The sequence below is a fragment of the Lathamus discolor genome, chromosome 4 (genome assembly GCF_037157495.1).
Source record: "Lathamus discolor isolate bLatDis1 chromosome 4, bLatDis1.hap1, whole genome shotgun sequence".
Lineage (NCBI taxonomy): Eukaryota > Metazoa > Chordata > Aves > Psittaciformes > Psittacidae > Lathamus > Lathamus discolor.
Window position 1 is genome coordinate 1889727 of NC_088887.1, and position 21285 is coordinate 1911011.

Here is a 21285-nt window from a genome sequence, read left to right on the forward strand (position 1 = left end):
TCTTCTCAGCCTACAGCTGAAGCTGCATACTGAACAGAAGTAACAATGAAGTTATTTCCAAGGTAGACATTACATAGCTGTATGCATTTCCCCCAGACAGGGAAGGAGTGAAGTAAAGAACACTTAAAGAAATTTCCATATACTTGAAATTATCTGTCATCTCATTTCCCCCAAGATTTCCTTCACATTAAATATTCCAAGTTACTGTAGACTACTTGTTACAAGATCACATACAGTGTGTACCTCCATCTTGAGGAAGTCAAGAATTTAGCTATTGATTGATAGCATCTAAGAGGACATCAACTCAACAGTCGGATTAACAAGGAGTTGTGCATACGAAAATGTCCAAAAAAGAGTCATCAGTCAAATCTTTATTGATTAGCTAAGTTCAGTAACAGCCCAAACTCATCCTTGGTAGTGACAGACTAAATCGTGTGAAATTGCAATAGGAACTAATTGGTCCCACTGCTTCAAGCCTAGTAGAATTCTGCATGTTATAAACCATCAAGTAAGCCATTTTTAGTCATTACTATGTTTCGTCTTTGCAATTACAACTTACATTAGTTTACTGGAAAACAATGCATAAGGGAGAACTCTTAAAAGTGTACTATACCTTTTCCAGCTAAAACCAGTGTATTTCAAGGCTTCTTCAGCCAAACAATCAAGAACATAACACACTTGCTCTCCACAACCTGACTTTAATTTTGAGGGAGGAAAATCCACAGGCCTTCCCTAAAATAAAGAGATATGCTGTTTACTAGTGGCTGCCATCAATCCAAGACTTTTTACACTAAACCCAAAGTGTCCATCGTGCATGAAGATTATACTAATGTTAATTTTATATTCTTCCCCCATGCAGTTCCAGACAGGCAAACATAAGGGAAAACAGAACAAGCCAAGGAACGGACCCAAGGAACAGATGCAGAAGTCTTTAAGCACCTGGTAAAAGTATACTCGTATGAAGCAGAAGAGTCAGAAGGGAACTAGATGGTCAAGCATACAAGTGATGTGCTGGCAAGGTAAGAACTGCTAAGGAGAAACTCAAGCACTGAGACTTTCAACACTGCCTTGTTTGTTCCTTGTGTTACTGCTGTTCTGCAGAATAAGCATTTTAGGTTGTTATGGTTTAAGTCCTTTAGAGAACAGTGTTCTTAACATCATTCACAGCTGCACCACAGTGTAATCGTGCACAAGATCAGACTTCCCATAAGTTGATATATTCTCCTGACCTTTGGGTTTGTTTTCTTTAATATTGAAAAAAATCCCAATAGTTCCTGGCAGTCTGTGCAACCTTTTACTCCTTGAGAACGACAATAAACTACGAGAGGAAAACACGAACATAACTCTGAACCATTTCCTTCACCATGAATTTTATCACTGACTGTGGCAGAAGCAGGATCACAAGCACTGTGTGAACTCCCCAGATAAAATCTTTGTACATGATACTGCTATGTAAGAGAAACCTCTGCGGCACTACAAGAAGTAAACCAGATTTAATCCATTTTACAGAATGTGGAACAAAACTAACTGAAATCATACGTAATTTTGTAGTGGCAAAACCCCAGCAAATAGGTACAGACCATATAAACTTCCAGTTAACTAATTAACAAGCTTATAGATACGAAAACCTCCCAGCCCTTAGGAACACCAGACAGGAGCAGAAGCGTGTCACTACTGTTGTTTCTGAAGGCGATGCACATGCTTGAAATACACTGGGGAAACCAGCAAGTTCAGCACTTACAAAGGATCGCAATTGCGAGAGTATGTTTGATATTGTTGCATTGGGATCATCGTATTCTTGGGGCTGTTCGAAGGGACGTCCCGCTTTAGTGATCAGCCAGGCAGCAAGCATGCAGAACATAAAGAACTGCTCTCCGGGATTAGTGGGCAGTGCAAAGTAGTGCCTGTTTAAACAGAGGAAAAAGATGGTAACTATTTTGGGCTCCTAATGCTATTACAGCATCATAAGCAGCACAGGCTAGAGAGCAGCTTCTTTAACTGACTCTTTCAATGAGTGATCTAGCTGAACTAAATACAGGACGTCTAGTTTCGCACATAACACAACAGTAGACTAAGTTTTCTACATGCAGCTCATCTGTTTGATTAAGCTAATAATCAACATCAGACCTGCAAGGAATCAAATGGAAACTGGGTACTCCTGTCCCCTGCCAGCAGGATTACACAGCTTCAGTTAAACACCGCCAAATTAACATTTCCACATCAGCACAAGTTACCCCTCTTACTTAACTGAACAGCCTCCAGTCATGATGAGCTCAACTCTGTTCCTATTTAAGGGATGCAGAATCCATCCCATCGCTTCATAAAATAACCACCATTAATTAAGAGCCTATTAAGAGTCTATGCCTCTTTAAAAATAGTTAAAGAAATCGTGACAGCAAGTGACTGCAGGAAAACTTGAATGGCCCTTCCTTGAGGAGGGGAGAACAAACTTACTGAAGCCTCACTGCTTGAGGAGATGTGGCCTCTTTCTGCATATTGGCCTCATCCATGACACCGGACAAGGGGTAACGGGTTAAAACTTAAACAGGGGAAGTTTAGATTGGATCTAAGGAGTAAATTCTTTCCTGTTAGGGTGGTGAGGCACTGGAATGGGTTGCCCAGGGAAGCTGTGAATGCTCCATCCCTGGCGGTGTTCAAGGCCAGGTTGGACAAAGCCTTGTGTGGGATGGTTTAGTGTGAGGTGTCCCTGCCCATGGCAGGGGGGTTGGAACTGGATGATCTTGAGGTCCTTTACAACCCTGACTATTCTATGGTTCTATAAATTACAGATGAAACAAATATGTGTCAGATACGGTAAAAACAGGCTTAAACACAGTGGGGCCAGGCCCCCTTACACCCCCCCCCCCAACCAGTTACCCTGAACACAAGACACTCATTAGGGCAGAATTTTTTCTTGCACAGATACGCTGGCACTCAGATACTCAACACCCACCGCGGGCTGGGAAGCTCAGGTCACTGTTCCCTTTCCACACCCCACCATCCAGAGGGACCTCCCGCTTACAACGCCTGAAGCCACGCACCTGGCTGCTGCTCACGCGGCTCTGTCACCGAGACCCAGCCGTCCTCAGTCCCTGCCACAGAGGCCGAACCGCCCGCCGGGGCCTCCCCCCGCCGACAGCGGCTCTGCCTCCCGGCGCACACCCGCCCGTCCCCGCAGGCCTGGCCGCGGGGGGCCCCCCGCATGTGGAGCTTTGTACCCGGCCCCAGCCGCCCCCTTCGCCCAGCGCAGCGGGCCAGGGCACCTGGAGAGCGGCCGCATGCTGTGCCGCCGCAGCGCCTCCTCCTCGTAGCTCAGCAGCTTCAGCTTGTCCAGCAGCTCCTCCATCAGCACGAACATGTGATAGGCCGCGCCCGGGCCCCGCTCGGCTGCGCCCTCCTCATCCCGGCCACGGTCCCGGTCCCGATCCCGATCCCGATCCCGATCTCGATCCCGATCCCGGTCCCGGTCCCGGTCCCGGTCCCGGTCCCGGTCCCGGTCCCGGTCCCGATCCCGATCCCGATCCCGGTCCCGGTCCCCCCCTGCCGCCCCGCGCTTGACCCCTCCGCCACCCGCGGGCTCCTCCGCCATCTTGGAGCGCCGCCACCCGTAACCGAGGCAACCGGCCCTACCAATCCCCACCCGCCTCTGCCTCGAAGCCCACCTCCTTGCCCAATCACACGCTCCCGGGGCGCAGAGAGGCCCCGCCTTTCCAGAGCTATCCACCAATGGAGGCGAGGCATGCCGGGGGCAAAGTCCAATCAGCCTCCCTCCTCGGCGGGGGCAGCGGCAGGCCATGGCGCCGTTCCTGTGTTTGCCGCAGGGCACTGCGTGCAGAGGGTAAAGCGTCGCGGTGCGTGTCTGAAAGCTTTGCTGCTGTTCTCCCGACAGGCTTGGGCTTGTCTGTGCCGGTTCCTCAGTTAAACGTTCACCCGGTTTAGTACTAAGTCGTGAGCATGTTGCAGCATTCAGGCTGCGAGGAGGCACTCACAGCCTCCCTGGGCAGCCCATTCCAGTGCCTCACCGCCCTCACAGGAAAGAATTTCCTCCTTAGATCCAATCTAAACTTCCCCTGTTTCAGTTTTAACCCGTTACCCCTTGTCCTGTCACTGCAGTCCCTGATGAAGAGTCCCTCCCCAGCATCCCTATAGGGCCCCTTCAGGTACTGGGGGCTGCTCTGCGGTCTCCATGCAGCCTTCTCCACGCTGACCAGCAAGCTCTCACAGTGCCCGAGCACAGTCCCCAAGTGCCATCACCGCTGCTGCAGGAATCCCCTTTCTGACAATTAACCGATTCCTTCCGTTACTGCAGCTCCAAGGAGCTCACACGAAGGGGTTTGCTCAACAAAGCCAGGCCAAATAAACAGCTGAGAGAAAAGGCTCTGTAAGGTCAAAGACGGAGAAGAGAAAGCAAAACAAGTGGACGCTTTACGTGTAGAGAAACATGATTCACGCTCGAGAAGCAAACCTTGACTTGTGGACAGGAAAGGACTTGTAAATGTTTAAGCCCTGGTAGGCAAAGGTGAAGCAGCGAAAGGGACGGGCAGACGCCGAGTTCCACGCCTTTGGGAGCGCTGTATATTCATTTTCTTTATATATATATATATATATATAAATCCTGCCTGCCTGAAACACCTGAAACGACAAGATTGATTGATTTTCTTGGGCTGCTTGTGAAATCATAAGAGGTAAAAAAACCCATTATAACAGCTCTATGGTGTACGGCAGGGGGGAGAAATAAGATATGTTTATAATGATGTAAAACGCGGTAGTTTTTGCTACTTCCTAAGGCAATTTGGGATGTTTAGCATGTGGGAACCTTGTTCCTTCGCACCGTCTCTCAGCAAGCGAAGTCTGGAGTTAACATTTAAGTTGTAAGGGTTTCATTGAGGAGAGGCAGAGACTGAATTCTCTTTGTACTACAGAACGTGCTCCCTGAAGGGTTCAGTGGGGAAGTTGTGGAAAGCTAACCTCATTGTAGCTAGGAGAAGAATTTAGCAGCGTGTGATTAACATGGGGCTTTTAGAACTTTACACATTTGTTTTCTTTGTTTGCTTGTTGGTAAAACTTGAGATCCTCAGGCATTTGAAGACAGGCTGAGGAAGCTGGGGCTGTTCAGCCTGGAGAAGAGAAGGCTGCGTGGAGACCTCATAGCAGCCTTCCAGTACCTGAAGGGGGGCTATAGGGATGCTGGGGAGGGACTCTTCATTAGGGACTGTAGTGACAGGACAAGGGGTAACGGGTTCAAACTTAAACAGGGGAAGTTTAGATTGGATATAAGGAGGAAATTCTTTCCTGTGAGGGTGGTGAGGCACTGGAATGGGTTGCCCAGGGGGGTTGTGAGTGCTCCATCCCCGGCAGTGTTCAAGGCCAGGTCAGACAGAGCCTTGGGTGGGATGGTTTAGTGTGAGGTGTCCCTGCCCATGGCAGGGGGATTGGAACTGGATGATCTTGAGGTCCTTTCCAACCTGAACTATTCTATGATTCTGTGATTTCCAGTCTTCCTAAGTATGTATGCTTGAAAAGTGCTGCTGTTACCTTGAAAAGGAATTAATCAGAATCCTTTTTACTAAGGAATAGGTAATTTTTGTTGCATATGTATACTTTATGCCTGTTAAGACCTCAGACCCACTGCAGGCTGGCCAGAGCCTCCACTCCTCAGGTTTTCCTGCAGACCAACAAACCTTTTGCTCGACACACTAAGATTTATGTTGAACGTGCAAGCTTTCAGCTAACTAGTTCTAGTTCTGTGTTTCAGCACAGCGCTTGCAGCAGAGTACACCTGGATGATGTGAAGTAGCCTGTGCTGTCCCTGTCCAGGCTTCACTCCCTGATGCAGCCCCAAAAGGCATCACAGAGGTACTGTTGGAACGATGTTACTCAGAGCATCACTGCCAGTTGGATGTGATTGTCTATTGTATGTGGCAGGTCACTCACAAAGGGAAATTTAGTATTGATTGCAGTTTCTGAAATTCAAACACCATTCACAATATATTGTGTCAATTGAGTTGGAAGTGATGGGCAAATGAGCAAAAAATCCAATCAAATATGAGGTACACAATGCAAGGAGAAAAGTAGGTAGATCCTGGCGATGGCTGCTAACATGGAACAAAATTGTACACCAGAAGTGTTTGTTTTAATCTTGCATCAACTCTCTCAGGTTTAATGTTTTGGTGCCCCTCTGTTGTTTGGTTTTGGGTTCCCCCCCAAAAAAGTCAGAATACATAAAATAATCACACTAGCTGTACAAAAGAAATAACATGCAAAAATCCATGGGATGTAACATTCGCATCCGCCACAAATACAGACACACACACCAGTCAAAACTAGTCCATACTATTAAAACCTGGCTAGCAATCCTGGCTAAATGCCCTGTGTAAGTTAGGTATGGTACCTAATCTTTGGGTAGAAGAAAAGGACCAGTAGCAGCTCTTTAAACTCTTTGCAAAGCATTTGGTTCAGGAGGTAATTCCACCACTGCAGCACGCTGTGTTTCAGAACAGCATGGCTGGGTGGAGGAAGAGTGGGGCCTGTCAGTTGCAGTAAGATTATTCTTTTCTCATTGCCCACAGGAGCTTCCAGTTCATTGTTATTTAAATGATAAACCAGAAGGTATGATGGGTGAACCTCCTCCTTTGCATTCCTATGCTAGGCTTCCATACATGCATTTTTGGAAGTTCAGCTGGTTTTGCCCTGTTGAAGACTAAGTTCTTTGTATCGGCAGTATTTGCAAATGCAGGCTAATTCCCTACCCCAGAAAGTCAAATGTTGCAGTAATCAGAAATATAAATCAGTAAGCAGAAAAACAGGGTTTGACAAGGGATGTCTTGCAACAGCTTGGAAGCTGTACTTAATCATTCTTCTTCGGTGTCCTGTTCATGAATGGTGAAGGTTCAGTTGCTGAGGTGAGTAGCTTGAGAGAGGACGCCTGCAACACCGGAGCGGAGAGGGGAGAGATCAGCGTCCGGGAGCCTCAGCTCAGAGCGACAAGAGCCACTGAGGAGGGAGCCTCAAGGCCTCAACAGGACTTGCCCAGGACTCGGAAGCTCCGCTCCCGCGAGGGGCTGACTCACAGGGGGCGGGGCCAGGAGGCGTGGCACCAGCTGGGAGTGGTTAAAAACCTTCCCAGGGAGCGCCGCGGCCAGAGCCGGCGAACAGAGAGCGTCGAGGCAGGGGAGCGGGCAGGGGAGCGTTCCAACCGCCTCATGGAGAGGACTCGCCTGGAGTACAGGAGGGGAAGGAGTGCTGAGGGACGTAGAGGGATTGATTGACCACATAGATCATGGTTACAACACGATCGAAAGCTGTAGTGAGCACTAATGTGGGTATCCAGACTGAGCCTTCCTGCAGACATGCAGCTGTGCAGGTCTCTGGCTGCAGCGAATGCCTGAGCCTGGCACTTGTATTGGAGGGAGCCAGTGACACTGCTTGTGTTCGCTGTGAGCAAATAACTGACCTGCTCAGGCAGGTGGCTGAACTGAGGGAGGAGGTAGAAAGGTTGAGAGCCATTAGAGAGTGTGAAAGTGAAATAGATTGGTGGAACCACACCCTAAGGCGAGGGCAGAGGGAAGTGGTTCAACAAGATATGGATCCCCTTCCCTCCTACCATCAGACAGAAGGAGAGAGCTCAATGGACAAGGATGGATGGAGGGAGGTTCCTCCTCGGAGAGGTAAGCGAAAACCCTCACAATCCCTTCCTCCCTCCCAGTTGCCCTTGAATAACAGGTACGAGGTCTTGGAAATTCAGGGCCAGGTGAATGGAGATGGTGAGGCAAATCTATCTAGTGAGTCACCCAGGGCTAGTCACTCACCCCCATGCCTCAGAACTTCCCCAACCAAGAAGAAAAGAAGAGTAATTGTGGTGGGTGACTCCCTTCTGAGGGGAACAGAAGGGCCCATTTGTCGACCGGATCCACCCCACAGGGAGGTCTGCTGCCTGCCTGGGGCTCGGGTTAGAGATGTTAAAAAGAAGCTCTCTGAACTGGTGCAGCCGTCTGACTACTACCCACTGCTGGGTTTTCAGGTTGGCAATGAAGAGAGACTTCAGGGCCCTGGGATGGCTGGTTAAAGGGTCTGGAGCGCAGGTGGTGTTTGCCTCCATACCTGTTGCAAGCGAGGGTGAAGGGATATATAAGAAGACTCTGCAGGTTAATGTATGGCTATGTGACTGGTGCCAAAGGCAGGGGTTTGGGTTTTTCAGTCACGGGCTGCTGTATGGGACACCTGGTTTGCTGGTGACAGGCGGGATACACCAGTCCCAGAGAAGAAAAAGGGTTTTGGGGGAGGAGTTAGCAGGGCTTATTGACAGGGCTTTAAACTAGTTATGAAGGGGGGAGGGAATTTAACTGGGCCTGTTGGGGACAAGCCCAAGAGGAACATGCTAGGGATTGAAGGGTGGCGGGCTAAGGAGGACTATCAATCTCTTGTTTCACTTGTGGGAAAGGATAGCTCTTTAGACCCTGTCCCGCAGGGGAAAAAGGGTACTAGGACTGGCTCCCTGAAATGCCTGTACACCAATGCACGCAGCATGGGGAATAAACAGGAGGAGTTAGAAGTCTGTGTGCGGGCTAAAGGTTATGATCTAGTGGCGATTACAGAGACATGGTGGGACAGTTCACATGACTGGAATGTGGTCATGGATGGCTATGTCCTTTTTAGGAAAGATAGGTCAGCAAAGCGAGGTGGTGGAGTTGCTCTTTACGTGAGAGAGCAACTAGAATGTATTGAGTTCTGTGCGGGGTCGGATGAGGAGCAAGTGGAATGTCTGTGGGTACGAATCAAGGGGCAGACTGGCACGGGTGATACAGTTGTGGGGGTCTATTACAGACCTCCTGATCAGGACGAAGGAGTTGATGAGGCTTTCTACAGGCAACTGGAAGTAGCCTCGCGACTACATGCCTTAGTCGTCGTGGGGGACTTTAACTACCCCGACATTTGCTGGAAGACTCACACAGCCAGTCATTCACAGTCTAGGAGGTTCCTCGAGTGCATTGATGATAATTTCTTAATGCAAATGGTGGACGTACCAACTAGGGGAGCAGCGCTGCTAGATTTAGTACTCGCCAACAAGGAGGGTTTGGTCGAAGTGGTGACGGTCAATGGCAGCCTTGGCTGCAGTGACCATGAGATGGTGGAGTTTAGGATCCTGTGTGGGAGGAATAGAATACCTAGCAAAGCCACAGTTCTGGATTTCCGAAGGGCCAACTTTGGCCTCTTCAGTCAACTGCTAAGGGAAGTCTCATGGGAAAGTGTACTAGGCGGTAAAGGGGCTCAAGATAGTTGGTTAGCATTCAAGGACCGCTTCTTCCAAGCTCAGGATCGGAGCGTCCCAATGAGTAGGAAGTCAAGTAAGGGATCTAGGAGACCGGCGTGGTTAAACAAGGAGCTGCTGGGCAAACTCAAGTGGAAAAGGAGAATCTATGGATTATCGAAGGAGGGGCTGGCCGCTTGGGAGGAATATAGGACAGTTGTTAGAGGATGTAGGGAGGCAATTAGGACAGCTAAGGCCTCCTTGGAACTCAATCTTGCTAGTCGGGTTAAAGACAATAGAAAGGGCTTCTTCAAATACATAGCAAATAAAACTAAAACAAGAGGCAATATAGGCCCACTGCTGAACGAAGTGGGTACCCTGGAGACAGAGGATATAAAGAAGGCAGAGGTGCTGAATGCCTTCTTTGCCTCTGTCTTTACTCCTGCAGACTCTCCCCGAGGGCCCCGGATTTCTATAGCCCCAGAAGGAGTCAGGACAAAGGAGGAGTTTGCTTTGGTAGATGAGGATTGGGTTAGGGATCAGCTATGCAAACTGGACATCTGTAAATCGATGGGTCCGGATGGAATGCACCCACGGGTGCTGAGGGAGCTGGCGGAGGTCATTGCTAGGCCACTTTCCATCATCTTTGGTAAGTCGTGGGAAATGGGCGAGGTGCCTGAGGATTGGCGGATGGCAAAGGTCACACCAATCTATAAGAAGGGCAAGAAGGAGGACCCGGGTAATTATAGACCGGTCAGCCTTACCTCCATCCCTGGAAAGGTGATGGAACAACTTATTCTTGACTCCATCACTAGGCATATCAAGGATGAGGGGGTCATTAAGAACAGCCAACATGGTTTTATGAGGGGGAAGTCATGTATGACCAACCTTATAGCCTTCTATGAGGAAGTGACTAGGTGGAGGGATGATGGTAGAGCGGTAGATGTAGTTTTTCTTGATTTCAGTAAGGCATTTGATACTGTCTCCCACAGCATCCTCATAGATAAGCTAAGGAAGTGTGGGCTTGACGATCAAGTAGTGAGGTGGATCGAGAACTGGTTGAAAGGAAGAAGGCAGAGAGTTGTGGTCAATGGCGCAGAATCTAGCTGGAGGTCTGTGACTAGTGGAGTTCCTCAGGGGTCGGTGCTGGGACCGGTGCTGTTTAATATTTTCATCAATGACCTGGATGAGGGAACTGAGTGCACCCTCAGCAAGTTTGCTGATGACACAAAACTGGGAGGAGTGGCTGACACACCAGAGGACTGTGCTGCCATTCAGCGAGACCTGGACAGGCTGGAGAGTTGGGCGGGGAGAAACTTGATGAAATTTAACAAGGGCAAGTGTAGAGTCTTGCATCTGGGGAAGAACAACCCCATGTACCAGTACAGGTTGGGGGTTGACCTGCTGGAAAGTAGTGAAGGGGAAAGGGACCTGGGGGTCCTGGTGGATAGGAGGATGACCATGAGCCAGCAATGTGCTCTTGCGGCCAAGAAGGCAAATCACAGAATCACAGAATCCCAAGGGTTGGAAGGGACCTCAAAAGATCATCTAGTCCAACCCCCCTGCAAGAGCAGGGTAACCTACAGTACATCACACAGGAACTTGTCCAGGCGGGCCTTGAATATCTCCAGTGTAGGAGACTCCACAACCCCCCTGGGCAGCCTGTTCCAGTGCTCTGTCACTCTTACAGTAAAGAAGTTCTTCCTGATGTTAACGTGGAACTTCCTATGCTCCAGTTTACACCCATTGCCCCTTGTCCTGTCACTGGATATCACTGAAAAAAGCCTAGCTCCATCATCCTGACACCTACCCTTTACATATTTGTAAACATTGATGAGGTCACCCCTCAGTCTCCTCTTCTCCAAGCTAAAGAGACCCAGCTCCCTCAGCCTCTCCTCATAAGGGAGATGTTCCACTCCCTTAATCATCTTTGTGGCTCTGCGCTGGACTCCTTCAAGCAATTCCCTGTCCTTCTTGAACAGAGGGGCCCAGAACTGGACGCAATATTCCAGATGCGGCCTCACCAAGGCTGAGTAGAGGGGGAGGAGAACCTCTCTTGACCTACTAACCACTCCCTTTCTAATGCACCCTAAGATGCCATTTGCCTTCTTGGCCACAAGAGCACATTGCTGGCTCATGGTCATCCTCCTATCCACCAGGACCCCCAGGTCCCTTTCCCCTTCACTACTTTCCAGCAGGTCAACCCCCAACCTGTACTGGTACATGGCATCTTAGGGTGCATTAGAAAGGGAGTGGTTAGTAGGTCAAGAGAGGTTCTCCTCCCCCTCTACTCAGCCTTGGTGAGGCCGCATCTGGAATATTGCGTCCAGTTCTGGGCCCCTCTGTTCAAGAAGGACAGGGAATTGCTTGAAGGAGTCCAGCGCAGAGCCACAAAGATGATTAAGGGAGTGGAACATCTCCCTTATGAGGAGAGGCTGAGGGAGCTGGGTCTCTTTAGCTTGGAGAAGAGGAGACTGAGGGGTGACCTCATCAATGTTTACAAATATGTGAAGGGTAGGTGTCAGGATGATGGAGCTAGGCTTTTTTCAGTGATATCCAGTGACAGGACAAGGGGCAATGGGTGTAAACTGGAGCATAGGAAGTTCCACGTTAACATCAGGAAGAACTTCTTTACTGTAAGAGTGACAGAGCACTGGAACAGGTTGCCCAGGGGGGTTGTGGAGTCTCCTACACTGGAGATATTCAAGGCCCGCCTGGACAAGTTCCTGTGTGATGTACTGTAGGTTACCCTGCTCTTGTAGGGGGGTTGGACTAGATGATCTTTTTAGGTCCCTTCCAACCCTTGGGATTCTGTGATTCTGTGATTCTGTGGTTCTGTGAGGGTTCGTGTTCCCTAGCCCTGTAAGAACACTGAGGGTGATCACTTTCTATTTATTAAAAACGATCAGCAAGGGGTTACATGATAAGAAGAGGCCTCAACCATTAAGATACGTATAGCATTGCATAATGATCTTAAGGCCAAAAATCTGGGCCAGGACTGTTTGAAACAAAAATCATGATGCAAAGGAAATACAGTCCTTAATAAACTGTACAAAGGGAATTATATAATGAGAGTACATCTTTTGTTTGTGTTTAAACAGGTTTTCTCCCCTCATTTCACGCTGTCAGTTTGACACGAGTCTACTGTGAACCAAAGAAGACATGGAGGGACAGAAGATACAATCTCTTCTCATATATTTATTTCAAATTTGGGGTAGGTTTTACCTCTGTTGCTTATGGAAAATAAGAGAGACTATTGCTCATTTTTGTAACTAAGGGGAATTAAACACTGATTCTTAATGGTAAGAAAAAACCAATCTGGGGTAATGTAAAAAAACTTCTGAAGCAAAAGACAACTGCACATGGCCACCCAGCACCCAGGCTGTTACCTGACAGTGTTTCTAGCTGGTGGAGTGCACTGTGTCACTGCTCAGCAGGCAGCAGTTGTCAGGCCGTACTGAAAATGGTTTGGAGTACATTGCCTGACTTTGCACTGAGAAGACTGAGAAGGCATCCAGATTGCCCTGCCGAATGAGCTCGAGAGGGCATCAGAACGTCCAAGAAGACAGCTGCAGCCGGACACTCATTACCAGCCTAACAGGTTGTCTGCCCTTGGCCAAAAAGGTCCATATGCCAGTGCTATGTTAATACAGTCAGGTTTTATAAAAGACTCATTTTAAATCATTCTTTTATGCCAGTAAGGCATAAATTATCAGCAAGCGGATGCTACCATTTGTGTGAAATAGTTGGGGGGAATTCACACCTGAGTTAACTCCAGGGGCTGGGATAGAGCTTCTTGAGCAGCTTCCCTGAGCTTCATTTGTGGTGCTGAAGCTGTTTCAAGAAGTTCTGTCCTTCCTGTCAGTTGAACCATCGTGTTCTTTTTTCCTGTGCTGGTACGATAGCTTGGCACTATGTGAGGGTTATTGGTAACCCGGGTCATTGCAACATGCACTATGAACGGCTGAGTGAGTAGCAAGCTGCAGCTCGAAAGGTTTTGAGGGTCAGGGTGGTGCTTTTGGAAAGCTCAGGAGCTAAGGTGGTGGTGTGCTGATTTAAACACCCAGGTGCTGACTCAGAATATCTACTTGAACTGATGGTAAGTTCAAAGACCACAGCTCTGTATTATAATATTGGTTAAACTGAATGAAGACCCTTGCTGTCCCAGAGACTCACACGGCAGAAAAGCTGAGCTGTTGGTATGCTTGGTAGGAATGTGCTGCCTGCCACAGCCTTTTGTTTCGTCAGGGATAAGGAGGGGCAGGAATATGTTTGTAGACTGGATTTAAGTTACTCATTTGTAATTATGGGCTTTAGGTTTTGCAGAACAGGAAACAGTAACAGGACTGTTTTCCAAGGACTGCATTCTCCCCTGTCTTTTCCCACCTGGGAGTGATGAAGTAATTTACTGGAAGAAAGGGGACAAATATGTGCACAGCTACTACTACCAGAGGGATCAGCTGGAAAGTCAAAACCCGGATTACAGACGCAGAACACACCTTTTCCATGAGCACATTCCGAGTGGAAATGCCTCCTTGAAACTCAGCAACCTGACCTTGACTGATGAGGGCCCTTATAATTGCTATGTGGGAACCCAGCAAACTAAAACGGAAGTGGAAGTCACGCTGCGCGTAAAAGGTCAGTGAGACATCAAAAGTGGTTGGATCGTGCCGGTGGAGATGGGATTATACCAGCAGATTTTCTCGTGTGCTCTGCTTTCTTCTGAATTCAAACACAGCTTGTTTTGTTCTCAGTTACATTTATTCTCCCTAATGCTATTTCAAAAGACCACTCACTTCAAGTTAAAAAGGATTTTGAAAGTAGTACCATTGATTTCTTTTCTTCTGTTTTTTTTCTATCTATAGTATCCTCTTATTATGCACTGGAATACCAAAAGACAAACAAAGAAAGGATGCTGAAGTGCTATGCCTATCTCACTTATTCAGCACCACGTATATCTTGGGTACAAGGCAACAAATCCAGCCAAGAAACAGGTCGGAAAGAAACCAGGGATGGAGTTCTCTATTCTCTTAGAAGTGACCAGAACATTATAAACACAGTGGATCCTTATTATTGTTATATTCGTCTGCCTGATGAAGAGTGGGCTGCTGAATGGAAGATGCAAGGTAGGAATGAAGTCTTCCTGCATCATTACTGAATGTCACAGCTGGTTTCAGACCCAAATTGAATATAGTATTTCTGCAGTGGGGCAACACAGATATGGGATGGTGCAAAAGGATGCATCTTCCTTTTTGACACTCATCTGTTGGAATTACGAGGCAGCATATGTCCAAGAAGTAGGGCTGAGAGAGGGTAGCTCAGGCTTCTGTAGTTAGCTTTATTCTGAACATTTCTTCTGTATTGGTTTCAACATTTGAAAAGGTGCCTAATAATTGAACTTCAGACAAAATACGTGGAAACCTCAGCGATCCTGTGGGTTATGTGAGGGAGGTGAAAGTTTGCCTGCTGCTCTAGAGGCATATGCTCCTTATTCAGTCCAAGTTCTACCTTTCGCTCAGTCCTGTTTGATCCTTTTATTGTACTTCTCTCCAAGTGCATCCTTAAGTGCCCAGGGTGAGTGCTGGGGGTGCATGGGAGAAGCAAGCATTTGAGCAAACTGCAGCTCATTTTGTTAGTTAAGGAAAAAAGGACTATGAAATTTGACCTCACCATTTTATCCCCCTCCTCAGTTCCATTGGAAATTCAGTTTGAGTAAATAACTGGTACTTTTCAAGCTCTCCTGTTTCTTAGGGAATACTTTTTTTCACTGAATCAAGAGCAATTCCCTTGTGAGACGTGCATGACTGCTTCCATTGCCCTGATTTCCCCTTAAAGTGCACCCAGACACTCTCAGTTCCTAATCCACTGCATATGCTTCAGAACAGTTTTCAGTTTACATAGAACAGCTTACAATACGGGAAGTTTCAAGTATGGTATTATAGTAAGTCACAAGAGCGCTGTAACTGTCTATTTTGCTAATCTGTTTGTCTGATCCCCAAGAGAAAAGGTATATTTCATGACACCTCTGTTTGAATTTCCCTGCATCCATCTATCCTCCCACTAGAACATTCTGCAAACATCCTGCTTTCCTTTTCCTTGTATAATAGCACAGTGGGGTACAGTTTTGTTGTGTCCTCATGGGTTTCAGTCCTGCAGCTCTGATCATTCAGCCCCACACACCGAAAGCAAGTGTCAAAATAACATATAGTTCCTTCTGCAGCGGACTGCCATCCTCCACAGTCCCCTCTGGTTTTGCTTCCTTTGCGGCAAATCCCTGCTGTCACATCGGTAGCTGTGCTATGATATTGATTTCTCTTACACTGGTGTTTCGTGTATTAGCTGTTAGTTCCACTGAACCTGCTCTTTCCTTCCTCTCCTTTCTTTAAAGCTATGCATTAATTGCGTTTCACACATGTAAAGCACCTAAGTCTGCCAGAGCTGAAAAGCATTTCTAACTAAATACAGACTTTTAGTCTTTTAATTCAATTACGTTGTAACAGTTTTATCCTTTGCGCTTCGAATGTGAAGGTTGCATTTTGTCTCTGCTCCCAATATATGGAATTTCATGCTACTTCACTTGTGACTTAGACTAGACTGAATCACTTTCAGTTTTGAGCCCCCAATTAGAGGAGAAACAGGCAAATGACAACACCATAATTCGGTATATGATGCCAAATTAGATATTTTTGACATTAAATTATTTTATTTATTGGTATTAGATACCAATAGGATATTTTTTGATGCAAGATAGGTTTGCTTTTAAAATCTTCAGATGCTTCTGGAAACATACGTGATACTTGAGTGTATCAAAATAGTGACATACGTTTTTATGTTGGTCTACAGTTGTATCTGACTCCAGAAAAGAGTCAGAAAATGTCTAGATAACCTTCACAGTACTTTCCAAAGAAGTTGCAAAGAGTTCTTCAATTATCTGTTTCAGACCAGCTGTCTAATGCGGAAGGAAGTACCATTGCAATTCCTTGTGGCTATAGCAATGAGGCTGCCGTCAGTGAAGGCCTCAGCGTTGTCTGGACACTGCACAGAAATGCAGTGATTTCAGTCCTGGCCTCCTACAACGGCACATCTCACTCTTACCAGCCTCGAGTCCGGATTAACCAAAGTGATTTCTCACTGATCTTGGAGGACCTTACTGCAAGCGACAGTGGAGAGTATCTGTGCAATGTTTCAACGCCTCACTACACAACACTTACTGTGAGAGCTTTGCAAGTCGGTAAGTTGCCACTCTTTCCAGTTGGGAGACAGGCACCGGCGAGGGGACCGCAGAGCCAAAGCAACGGTGAGATATCTGTGAAAGAGCGAGAAACATAGTCTTGAGCAATTGGTACAGGGGTGTAGAAGAGAGGCTTTATTATTGTTGTTCCATGGAGAAAGAAATGTTACTCAAGATGGATTTATTTGAAGACCTGAGGTTTCTTGTTTTCAATCAGCAGCTTGCTATGGCAAGGGTCTCAAAATCAGGGGCTGCCCTCAGTTACCACCTCAGAGCTGAGGGCACAGGGGAACTCTCAGAATCACGTCTTAAATGCTCTGCTGATAGCAAATATGGTCTTTAAAGGTGACAGGGGATGAAGGGAAGCCCTCAGGTCTGATAGAATTTTGCCTGCAGAAGAAACTTTGTTGAGGAGAACACTCATTTGTTACTTTCAAAGCTTTCATTCTGCACAGCAGGTGGTTTTTTACACCTGGGGTTATATGTGTTTGTATGCATGCCTGTGTTTTCTATGAGCTGGAGTAAATGTCCAGCACTGAAGTCTTAGTTATTTCATTGTCTCCAGTTTCAAGACTGGGACTTCCTGCTTAGCTTTCCTAGCTCTTGGAAACTCTTACTGACGGTTAAAAAAGATTGACTCCATATTTCTATAATTAAAGTGCAAACAAATTAGAGATTTGTTCAAAAATAGAATGTTTGGGATGCAGCTTCCTTAAGCTTCAGCCCAAAGGGGGAGAAAAAAGAATCCCCAAACATTCCAACAGTAACATAGGTATTTGATGCAATTACAAGCACCGAAAAGACTGGGAATAATGAGAACTTGAAGCAAGCCAGTAGTACCAGAAAAAACAGAGGCAACAGCAGAAAAAGGGCTAGAATAGGTGGTAAGAACTGCATAGTCTTTATTTCTTTCCTCCTCCCCTATTGTAGCTTAGTTACAGTCTGAAAATGTGATGTCAGGTGTGTTTTAAATGGCAGTAGCTATATGCAAGCTAGAGGAGGGGAGTTAAGCAGTGAAGTCAGACAAACACACTTTCTTGCAGCTCAAATTCCAGCACAATCTTAGTCCTGTAAACCTAGCACTGTGCTTCTGAAGTGGAAAGCATCGAACACCTCCAAGGAGTTACACACTTAACTGATGCTCAAGTTCATGTACATTTACTGGAGACAGACACATGCACCTGCCCAGTCCAAATATAATCGGAGCATCCTCTGCAAATGCCTTTCTCTTGCTGCTCTCCGCAGTTGTATCTTGCAGTAGCCATAGGTGATACCAATGCCCTCTTTAGTGGCTAAATTACTGGTCCACTTACAGAATTATCTGACTCATGGGCCAGAAATGCAGAACAGAGAAAACACCAGAGGGATTGTTGCCTTTGTGGCAGCACAGCCTGAAAGCAGACAAACAGATAGGGACAGTAGGGCATACGAAACTGAGCTAGATCAGTATGTTGAACAACGGTCATAGCACAGCAGTTGCTCAACTACCAGAAAGATTTCCGGGTGCCATTGAAAAAGGAGACTTTTAAGGCAGAAACTGAGATGAACTTGCAATCATTTCGGATCTCCTGCCTAAAGAAAGGTTGCAGCTTAAAGCTGCTCTACCAAAGGCACTGGCGAGATGGTAACACAGGCCTGCATGTGGGGACAGAGCCAAGCTAAAGGCAATGACTAGATTAAATGTTCTGGTTTGGGAGTGATTATAGTTTAACTGTTTGCCAGACATCCATAGGGAATTTCCAGAAGCATGTAGAATTTTTCACATCCTTTGAATGAGATGCAACGGTGGAAAGGAAGCCTGAAGTGAAAGAACTGTACTTAAGGAATGAGTCCTCCTGGTCTGAGTGTTCTCATGTTGAAATCGGTGGGAGTATTGAGATGCTTGGTGCCATGCAGAAGTGTCGGCTAGACAGGCTCTTACCTCCCATGGAATTCATTGCTACCACTCACCTCAGGATCTGCTGCTTCTTGTGCCCACCTGGATTGCATGGTTGCATCATGGAGTTAAAAAACGTTTTAGATGAAAAGTGCAAACAGCAGTTAGGAAATCTATGGTCCAGGCTGCATAACACTGAGTTGTTCTACCGTTAATGGTACTGAGCAGTGTACCTAGAGGCAGTGTTAACCATACTGGGGCACTTGATTGTTTTAAATGGGACTTGTATTAAGAAGTTGTCAAATGATATTACATGAGCACAGGTGGAATTGTGTATCAGCACAATTAAGTAAAAAGATCTGCTTTCAGCTATTTGCACTTATGTAATTAAAGCATCACTTTACAGCGTGGGTCACGTAACTTGAACATTGTTGTTATTAGTAACATTCGAAAGAAACTGAGACATTCTCCCTAAGTCATAGCTTTTAGGCTATAAATTAGAGAGAAACCATAGCTTTGATCTACTGATTGAACAATAGTGGACATTAATTTGCAATATCAAGCACTGCTGTTAAACTGTTGGGATTTGTGTTTTTAAAGAAAATTCAGGTAATACCTGGGACGTTGTCGCAATAGTGACTGTTGCAGTGGTGCTGGCAGTAATCATCAGCTTTGTCTGCTTCTTGCACAAGGTATGTACAGTCATGAGGGGCTTCAGTTTTAGAGGTACTATTAAGCTTAAATCCAGACCTTGACTGTTGGATTAAAACATGAGTTTGATTTTCCTGGGATAAAGCATACAAGAAAGAATCAAAATGTAGAGCTGTGAGGCATAAATGTAGAACTATCTCGGCATAAAGAAATTGTCCTCGTTCTTGTTATTTTCTGTCTCCAGAAGGTCCGGTTTGGTCCTGAACGCAATAGTATGTTGGTTATAACAATGTTAACGTGCCCTTCCCTTGACCGGGTGCTCTCCTGTGCTCTATATAGACTTGAAAATTGGTGACTCTTCACAAATACTTTCTGATAACTCACTTCAAAACCAACCAAGCTGGTTCAAGTTCTGTTAATCAAACAAACCCCAGATAAGCCAAACAAAATCCTTCAAACCAGAACAGAAAGTGCCCAAGCAATGCACATACCTGGTCTTCATAAGGGCCCAAATTACTATGTCAATTATATCCCATGGCAAAGCTCACCGAAACTTCAGCCTGAAAAGTTATACTAACTTATATTATATATAATATATACTAATATATATAATTATATATAATATATACTAAAATAACAGCTAAGGAGGCTGTTACAACCATATAGTCCCTGATCTCAGTACTGTTTGCAGCTCTTCAATTTACTGGAGTACAGCATCTTCAAGTGGATGTGCTTTATTCTTGTGCATTTGTAATAGGCTGGCTCTGTCTTAGAATGCTCTGTCTCCTGCATTTGTGGTGAGCATCCTTAAAAAATGAACTTAGCTTTTAGTCCTTAGGATCTATCTTTCTGTGTCTGACAACGTAGCCCTATCCATGGAGAGATACACCTTTAGACTCCCTGGGCCTGAAGATTTTGGCACAGTGTGAATGTGTTAAGCTTTGGGAGATGTTTTATGATGGTTACCATCATAAGGGTCAATAAGAACACACCAGAAAGACAACTCGAAAATTACTAGGTCTCAGTCTTTTCTCATTTTTCTCTCACAGATTCACTTGCATGCTTCTTATTAGTCAGTTTTCATGCTAACTTGCTTTGGAGATGATAACATACTTTTGAGGTGCAGTTTAAAGAATTTAAGCAAGATTCATTTATCTTGGGACCTGTTGGGACCTTTAACACCTCACGATCAGAGGAAGCAGAACAGTTTACAGGTTAACTCAGCCCCAGTTACACTGACGGAGGACTACACGGAAGAAACAGGAGTGTTTCTGCACTGTTATGTGGATGTTTGTTTTACTCAGCTAATGTTAAAATGGCAAATACTGACTGTATAGTGAATGTGTCTTGTTCTGTTCCCATACGGGATTCAGTATACACATTAGTAGTTCTTACAGGCATTTCTTATTTTACTAGAAGCGCAAAAGAAGAGGAGTCATATGAGCACCTTGACGTAGTGGGAGAAAATCCCTCTCTGCACACACGAATGCTGCTGGGAAGAACAAATTGTTCCTTCACCTTCCCTGTTACTCTAAAAGCCACATGGAAATGTGATTGTCTGAGCAACGGTAACAAGCAATTGAACTGGTAGGAACAGAAATGAACGTAAGTCAATTGACACTTGAATGTGAGGAGTCGGCATGGAATGTGGGAACTTGGGTATCCTAAAGCGACAGTGAAGAACTTTCCACAGACAAAGAATCAGTTTTGTGGGATTTTCTTTCGCCTCTGCAGTCTGAGGGAAGGAGAAGGCTTCCTGTTTTGCACTTCATTAAGTATTTTAATTTCAAGCAGAAACATACCTGTTCAAAAGTGGAAAAGATCTAAGAGAACACCCTGCTCCTGAGTCACAGGCTGTCCTGATGGGACATGTGTCTCTCTCTCCACAGCATCTCCTATCTCTCCTGCAGCTGGCGAACAAAAGTGCTTTGGGAGCTGTGGGAGCTTCTAAACTGTTCATAGGCAAGAGTCGACTTTCTGCTCTCCTACAAAACTCATACAGACTGCGACTGGCAGGACAGATGGAAGCTGGGTTATCCCAGGTTTAATGCTGTGCCCTGCACAGTTTTAATCTGTGCTGCTTTAACAATCTGCATGTGAAATACATAAGTGCTGTGAAGCATGACTGGATTTGCCCTTGGTTTTGATTTTGTCAGAGATCTGCCAATTAGTATTTGTTTCAACATAATGAAGTGGGCTGTTGGCGAGATATAATCTTTTATTGATCCCTGAGGCTTGGCAAAATAGAAGCATAAATAAATGAATGGAATACACAATACG

General features: G+C 46.0%; 2 protein-coding genes across 11 annotated transcripts in view; one reads left to right on the forward strand and one right to left on the reverse strand.

The window, feature by feature from the left end:
* The window catches only part of IFT57 (intraflagellar transport 57), a 40542-nt gene extending 36945 nt beyond the window's left edge, over positions 1-3597 (reverse strand). For all 7 annotated transcript variants that reach the window (XR_010612048.1, XM_065675968.1, XM_065675965.1 and 4 more), the window contains exons 1-3: positions 3264-3597; positions 1742-1904; positions 614-732 (exon numbers count right to left, since the gene is read on the reverse strand). Coding sequence is in view for 6 of the 7 variants with exons in the window: in XM_065675968.1 (XP_065532040.1) it covers positions 614-732; positions 1742-1904; positions 3264-3589 (608 nt within the window). In the remaining variant the exon portion in view is untranslated. The remainder of the gene's footprint in view (positions 1-613; positions 733-1741; positions 1905-3263) is intronic.
* A 673-nt stretch (positions 3598-4270) lies between these two features.
* Positions 4271-21281, forward strand: HHLA2 (HHLA2 member of B7 family). 4 transcript variants are annotated; one of them, XM_065675971.1, is made up of 8 exons: positions 4271-4685; positions 5756-5856; positions 12349-12461; positions 13565-13885; positions 14113-14373; positions 16188-16478; positions 18955-19046; positions 20422-21281. In XM_065675971.1, exons 3-8 carry the CDS (start codon positions 12410-12412, stop codon positions 20446-20448), a joined length of 1044 nt encoding a protein of 347 aa, XP_065532043.1. In that variant the 5' UTR covers positions 4271-4685; positions 5756-5856; positions 12349-12409; the 3' UTR covers positions 20449-21281. The 4 variants fall into 4 exon arrangements, with proteins under 4 accessions (XP_065532043.1, XP_065532046.1, XP_065532044.1 ...); XM_065675974.1 differs by lacking the exon at positions 5756-5856; XM_065675972.1 differs by lacking the exon at positions 4271-4685 and having other exon boundaries at positions 5743-5856.
* The last annotated feature ends 4 nt before the right edge of the window (positions 21282-21285 follow it).